This window comes from Clupea harengus, chromosome 3 (assembly GCF_900700415.2).
Source record: "Clupea harengus chromosome 3, Ch_v2.0.2, whole genome shotgun sequence".
NCBI classification, from domain to species: Eukaryota; Metazoa; Chordata; class Actinopteri; order Clupeiformes; family Clupeidae; genus Clupea; species Clupea harengus.
Genome location: NC_045154.1, coordinates 16,875,993 through 16,883,492, shown reverse-complemented (window position 1 = coordinate 16,883,492; position 7,500 = coordinate 16,875,993). Strand labels below are relative to the sequence as shown.

The window sequence follows — 7,500 nt, the reverse complement described above, 5'->3', positions numbered from 1 at the left end:
ACTCTCACACTCTCTCACTCTCTCTTTCTCATGTTCTCTGGTACGGCTGTGCTCTCTGGAGCTCTAGATGTCTTCTCTCTCACTCTCTCACTCTTACTCTCACTCTTATTCTCACACTCTCTCACTCTCTCTTTCTCATGTTCTCTGGTATGGCTGCACTCTCTGGAGCGCTAGATGTCGTCTCTCTCACTATCTCACTCTTACTCTCTCACTCTCTTTCTCTCTTTCTCATGTTCTCTGGAGCTCTAGATGTCTTCTCTCTCCGCTCCATCATCAGCCAGTCAGTCAGTCAGACGGCCGATGGGCAGTGTGATGTGTCCTGACTACCTGTCCTGGTCAGATCTCCCCACCCACGGCTGGTGTGTGTGTGTGTGTGAGTCTGGCTCCCATGCGGCTTGTGTCTGACCCCGCGCTTTATCCATTCCTGGTCTGGATCGGCTTTAGAGACGGCTAGATTCTGGGTGGTGGTTTACTTTTGGAAAGGCCTTGCGTATGTTTAGGTGCCGGTCGTTTCTTCCCAGGGCCACGTTTACCTCACTGTGTGTGTGTGTGTGTGTGTGTGTGTGTGTGTGTGTGTCCCCACTGCATTGTGTGTGGCCACATCACTGAGGGTGCTTTTTGCAGGGTGTGTGTTCTGCAGTTCTATTTTCTCCCCCGTGTTAATCTCTGCTCTGCCCACCCCTGCTCAACCAGCTGCCCTTCACGGGCAGAGGTGCCACCCTACACCCAGCCCCTCCGCCCCGCTGCCAGAGACGTGTGAAGGCGCTAATGGCTTTGCCTTCTCCCCCCTCACACGCACAGCTCTGATGGAGTTTAACTGTGTGTGTGGGTCTGTTTGAGTACGTGTGTGAGAAGTCTAAAAGATGATGTAGGCAAACGGTCTTTAGGAGCAGGGAGAATCACGGTGTGTGTGTTAGCCGTGTGTTAGCCGTGTGTTAGCCGTGTGTTAGCCGCGTGTTAGCCGCGTGTTAGCCGCGTGTTAGCCGCGTGTTAGCTGTGTGTGTGTGAGTGTGTTAGCCGTGTGTTTGCTGTGTGAGTGTGTGTCAGACTGTATATGTACCTAGTTATGATTGCATGCCATGATTTGCAAGAAAGTGTCGAAAAATCGACTGTTTTTGAATGCTTACATGTACATGTGTAGGCTTCAATGCATGTACGACTTGTAACTGTTATAAGCGTGCGTGCGTGTGTGTGTGTGTGTTTGCATGCTCGTGCATTATTGCATGTTACTCATAACTGTTGAAGTGTGTGTGTGTGTGTGTGTGAATGCATTATTGCATGTTACTCGTAACTGTTGAAATATGTGTGTGTGTGTGTGTATTTTTGTGTACACTGCTGTGTCCCTCTGGCCCACTCGTCGCTCTGTGTGTGTCTCTCTCACCCCCCCCCCCCCCTCGCCAAGCAGCAGCAGCTCCAGGCGCAGCACCTGTCCCACGCCGCCCACGGCCCTGTGGCGCTGCCCCCGCACCCCTCCGGCCTGCAGCCCCCCGGCCTCCCCTCCGTGACCGGCTCCGGCTCGGGCCTGCTGGCCCTGGGAGCGCTGGGCAGCCAGGCCCACCTGCCCGTCAAGGACGAGAAGAACCACCACGACCTGGAGCACAGAGGTGAGGGCCCCTTCGGCCAATCGGCAGGCTGGTTCCGCCGCGCCGCCAGCCATTCAGAGAGCCCGCCCTGAGGAGAAGGGGGAGGTGCCCCGTAGATGTGATGTTTAATGCAGACTGACATTATGAATGATTAAATTTGTATTTTGGAAAGAAATTGACCCCTGTATTCATTCTGCATCCTCATAAAAAAGTGGCTGCTGCATATTAAACACCTGCTGACTTTTTGATGAGTGGCGACGAGGGGAAAACCCAGAGCGCGCTTTGTCTGTCCGTCCGTCCGGGCAGAGGCCCAGTACTGAGGCAGCGTTAGCATTTTTCTAAGGCCGAATCACTCTCTGTGTGTCGGGCCAGGGAAGGTCAGCCAAAGGACAGACTCCGCACTCCTGAGCCCCGAGACTGATGAGTACAGAAGCAGCAGCAGCAGCAGCAGCAATCTGGGGCCAAGAGAGACACACACACACACACACACACACACACCTCCCAGTAGACACGCCTGTGTTTGTCAGCTGGATGTTTTCACTGACTCATTTGTTCCTCTCTTTCTTTTTCTTTCTTCTCTCTCTCTCTCTTTCTCTCTCTTTCTCCCCCTCTCTCTGGCCTGTTGTCGTCACTCATCGCGCCTGGGCTCTGATAACAAAAGAGAGCACGGTAAGTCTCCCCTTTCCTTTGTCTGTTGTTGTCTGTGTACGCCCGTTCATCTGCATGAGAGAGAGAATGCTGTGCTCCCTTGGTCAAAGAAGATGGAAGAAAGCTCCAGAAATGGCTGTGAATGTAAATGTCATGCCAGGCGTGTGTGCATGCGTATATGTTTGTGTGTGTGTCTGTCTGCAGATTTGGGTCTGGGGCTCAGTAATCGCACTGGTGGGGTCTGTGTGTGTGTGCGCGTTCAGTAGCTTTAATAGGGAAATGAGGTTTGGTGCAGAAGGCCTGGCGTCTCCTTCAGAGGGGAAATGACTCGTAACACAGCGTCAGGATTAGCTCCTCTATAATTTCATCACAATTAAAGAGGGCTTAGACACACACACTAACACACAGACACACTCAGACACAGACACTCACACTGACACGCACACCTCCTTCTTAAAGGATTTTCCTCATCTGCTTGACTGTCCATCTTGTTCTCTCTCTCTCCATTTTTATTCTCTTTCCCTCCCTCCTTCCCCCTCTAGCTCTCCTCCTCCCTCTCCATCCTTCCTGCCCTGTATAAATATGTATGAGTACTGACATAGAATAGTTTTCTCCTCCTGTGCTTGCCCTTGTAAGAAGCATTTATCCTCCCGGCTTAAATCTCTCCGATGGCTGCTGATATCCGGGCCGATGGAAATCGTGTGTGTGTGTGTGTGTGTGTGTGTGTGTGTGGGGGGGGGTGGTTCGGTGTATCCATGAATTTCAGTCTTGGTTGTCATGTTTGTGCATTTTGTGTGTGTGTGTGTGTGTGTGGGGTCATCTGATCTGTGGGATGGCGACTGAGGGAATGAGTCATGCTGAGCATCGCTGTAAAGGTCAGGCATTCTGCAGGAACACAGCAGCCATCTACACACACACACACACACACACACACACACACACACACACACACACACACACACACACACACACACACACACAGAGATCATCTCTCTTTTTCTCACACTCTTTCTCACACTCATTCTCTGTCTCTCACACTCTCACCCTCACTCTCTTTTTCTCTCTTTCTCACTCGCACTCTTTTTCTCTCACTTTTCTTCTTTCTCTCACACCCTTTCTCTCTCACTCTCTTTCTCTCTCTTTTCATTCTTTCATTTTTGACTCCTGCTTCATCTCTAGTTCAAACAGAGCAGGTAGACGTTTAGCCACACACACACCCACACACACGGGCACGCACATTTAGCCTGAATTGTCTTGTTCTCCAGTAAAGTCAGAGCCCCAGAAAGCTACTCTTACTGTGTGTGTGTGTGTGTGTGTGTGTGTGTGTTTTTGAACTGATAAGGGCTGATGTTTTGACGGTATCAGGAAGAGCTGATGTCTCCTCTAGCTCCCGTCTGCGCCCTTTCTTCTAGCACATGGTGGCTTTGTTGTTGTTTTCTCGGGGTGTGTGTTTTGTGCTTTAGAAAGAGGATGGTACTAAAGGTATTAAAACACACACACACACTCTCACACACGCTGTTTTGGGTTTAAACACTTTTAAGAGAAGCTCTTAGGAAGACATCTGTGTGTGTGTGTGTGTGTGTGTGTGGGACAGGGAGCTTCAAAAGGAGAGGATGGTACTGGAAGCGATAAAAGTAGCTCATCCATGTCTTGGCACACATCCATCTGTTGCGTAAACACACACACACACCTCATCCCTTATTTTCTGTGAGAGAACTTGGCTCTGGTACAGCAGCAGGCCTTAATGTGTGAGGGCGTAGTGGGTGGGTGTGTGTGTGTGTGTGTGGTCTGCTGGTGCTGGATCAGTGAGTGGCCATTTCTGCATCCCTCTGCTCGCCAAGAGGGCATTACAGAGCAGCACTTCCTGTCTGCGGGCCGGACGTGCTGGCTGTGCCAGGCTGAGGGGCCGTTATGTGGTGGCAGTGCCAGAGAGAGAAAGTGGGCACAGAGCCCCAGTCTGGCTGCCCAGGCCCAGGGCACCGCGGTGCCACTCCGTGGGCACAGAGATTTCCCCTCTGTGTGTGCCAACCTCCTTTTAGTCCGGAGCTGCCCGCTACTCCCTCCAGACAAGCCGTTAGCTACACAGGAGAGCAGTGGACACACACACACACTCACACTCAAACATTTGCATTCAAACACACACACAGACCCTCAAATATTCGCATTCATATACACACACACACACACACACAGAGACCCTCAAAGATTTGCATTCATATATACTTGCACACACAGACCCTCAAACATTCGCATTCATACATTCTTGCGCACACACACACACACACACACTCACACACAGACCCTCAAACATGCACACACTGCTACACAGACTCTCAAATTTGTATACCCACAGAGACTCAAATGGGCGTGCACACTCACACACAGGCTCAAACACATAGTCTCAAGCCTGCTCAAAAAGCCAGAGGAACACACACACACACACACAGAGCCCTGCTTGTTGAAGAGAAAGGGCTGTTGTTGTGCCCCGTGCTCCGCTCCGCTGATGTCCAGCTGAAGCTGTTTGTTGTCTCTTTCAGGAGGGCAGTTGGGGGGGGGAAGAGGGAGAGAGAGGGGTTAGACTTGAAAACAGAAAACAAGTCGTGTGTGTGTGAAAGAGCGTGTGTGTGTGTGTGTGTGTGAGTGAGAGAGAGAGAGAATATCTGTGTGTGTGTGTGTGTGCTTTGTTGTGCAGCCAGCACATTCTCGTGTGTTTAGTCTAACTGCATGTTGTTAGATACGGCCTTGGCCTTGGCGTGGGGATCACATTGTGTTTGGGTCTGTTTGCTTTCTGACGAGTCTGATTAGAATGAATAGGCCTCTTAGGTTTTTTTTTTTTCCTCCAAGTGTGCGGTTTGTGGATTGATAAAAGCCAACCCCACCCCCAACCCCTTCTCCTCCTTGCTTCCCGGCTTGGCTTACTGACAACATCCACAGCTGCAGGAGTACCTGTCACTCTCTGATAGCAGCCGTTTGGGGAACGTTTTTTTCCCTTTCTTTCCAGTATTTTCTTTTTATTATAATTTCCCTTTTTTTAAATGTAATTCCCCCGAATTCTGCCCGTAGTCTTCGGGGTGTGTAAGTTAATAGCATGGAGGAAGTTTTACCGTCCTCAGTAACGGATCAAAGTGGCCTAGTATCTGAAACAGTAATGTAAGACGGAACCTGATATTCTAATAAAGTGTGTGTGTGTGTTTTCTCCTTGTTGCGGTGCAGAACAACTCCATCTCCCCGTCAGACAGTCTACGTACGGCCAGCGAGAAGCACCGTGGGTCCTCAGACTACAGCCTGGAGTCCAAGAAACGCAAAGTGGATGAGAAGGACAACATGAGTCGATACGTGAGTGAACACACACACACACACACACACACGCGCGCGCACGCGTGCGCTCCTTGGTGGTTCTTTCTGCAGTGTTGACGAGCACAACCTCAGAGGTAGTTTGGTGTGGGAATGGTTGTGTACCGAGTTTTGGAATTTGCTACACCACCTTAAAAAAAATAGACATTTAAATAGTGGCATTTAATACAGGGCACACAGGGTCAAATGTTTGCTAATGCTAACGAAAGGGTTTCGTCCCTACGCTACTTCCTGTCTCTGTTTGCATTGTTACTGTTACTTGCTGAGTAGAGGAGTGAAATGGTTCATTACAACACTGCTCTCTTGCAGTCGGGGTTACAACACAACACACAATGAACCACTGTTGGCCATGAATCTTTGCATGATATGGCGATAACGGAAGTGTGTTGCTATTTTCTTCCACCCCTAACTGCAATCCGCTGCTGAAATGTCCGTGGCCTGAGATGTGTGTTATTATTATGAGTCATATCTAGTGTGCTGATCTAACCGACTTCTGCATTCTTCATCCACCCCCCTCCATTGTGTCTGTCACCTACTCTGATACAATCCACCCCCCACCCCCCACAGGACAGTGATGGTGATAAGAGTGACGATCTGGTGGTTGATGTTTCCAATGAGGTGAGGAGATGCCTGCGTTCAGCCTGACATTTTTGTAACCAGTGCAGATTTGCATAAGCCTGAGTATTATTTGCAAGTCATTTTACTGCCGTGTTAATCACTGACCATTTCAATCTCTCTCTCTCTCTCTGTGTGTGTGTGTGTGTAGGACCCAGCCACCCCTAGAGCCAGCCCAGCTCACTCCCCACCAGAGAATGGTCTGGACAAACCCCGCCCTCCAAAGAAGGACACGCCCAACAGCCCCGCCTCTGTGGCCTCCTCGGGCAGCACACCGTCGTCTAAGACCAAGGACCACGGCCACGTAAGGGTTAACTCCTCCTCTCCTCTTTTCTCCTCTCTTCTCCTCTCCTCTCTCTCATCCTCTCTTCTCTCATCACAGCCATGTAAGGGTTAACTCCTCCTCTCCTCTCCTTCATCCTCTCCTCTCCTCTCTCTCTTCCTCTCTTTCTGTTCCCTTTACTTCCATTTTTCCACCCATGTAAGAATCAGTGTGTGTGTGTGTGTGTGTGTGGCGCAGGGGGTGACGCTAGGAGTAAATCAGGTGACGACGGTGCCATCTCTGTCTTAGCGCGTAGCGGGTGGAGTAAAAGTGTGCACTTTAAATACATCTGTAAATGTCAGGTCTAATGCGTCCCCTCCGTCCGATCAGCTGAAGCTCCTGCACTAATAGCCCAATGCCCTTAACCATTCACAGGACCCGGCCTGGGAGAGGAAGATTAAAGCAGAGAGAGAGGGAGGGAGGGAGGGAGAGAGAGGGATAAAAAGCTGCCTCGTCTCCATTGTAGCAGTAATGGGTTTGGGATAAATGGCTTGGGTTTATAGCCTGGTAGGAGTAGCGAGTTTGTCAGAATTGGATTGGATTAAGTTCAGCCTGCTCTCAAATCTTCTGCCTAGATGCTGCTTTCATTTTTTTTTTTTTTTTTTTTTTGTCTTTTGGGAGGATTTTGAATGTTTTTCTCTCTCTCTCTCGTTCTCTCTCTCTGTGTGTGCGTGTAACTCCTCTAATTCTCTCGCTCTGCTCCCGACAGAATGACAAATCCTCCACGCCGGGCCTGAAGTCCAACACCCCCACGCCCCGTAACGACGCCCCCACGCCTGGCACCAGCACCACCCCTGGACTCAGGCCCATCCTGGGCAAGCCCCCCATGGAGGCACTGGGTGAGTCTCTCCTCTTTTCTCTCTTCTCTCTCTCTCTCTCTCTCGCTCTTGATGTCACCAACACTCTCTCTCTCTCTCTCTCTCTCTCTCTCTCTCTCTCTCTCTCTCTCTCTCTCTCTTACTCCTCCATCCTCATCTC

At 50.4% G+C, this 7,500-nt stretch overlaps 1 protein-coding gene across 3 annotated transcripts in view; it reads left to right on the top strand.

The window, feature by feature from the left end:
* tle3a (TLE family member 3, transcriptional corepressor a) overlaps positions 1-7,500 on the top strand; it is a 33,619-nt gene that overhangs the window by 19,361 nt on the left and 6,758 nt on the right. The window contains exons 8-13 of one of the 3 annotated variants that reach the window (XM_031564795.2): positions 1,409-1,604; positions 2,245-2,252; positions 5,445-5,567; positions 6,153-6,203; positions 6,352-6,504; positions 7,232-7,361. In XM_031564795.2, the coding sequence (XP_031420655.1) occupies positions 1,409-1,604; positions 2,245-2,252; positions 5,445-5,567; positions 6,153-6,203; positions 6,352-6,504; positions 7,232-7,361 (661 nt within the window). Of the gene's footprint in view, positions 1-1,402; positions 1,605-2,244; positions 2,253-5,444; positions 5,568-6,152; positions 6,204-6,351; positions 6,505-7,231; positions 7,362-7,500 lie in introns of all 3 variants that reach the window. The other 2 variants (XM_031564793.2, XM_031564794.2) reach the window with 2 other exon arrangements.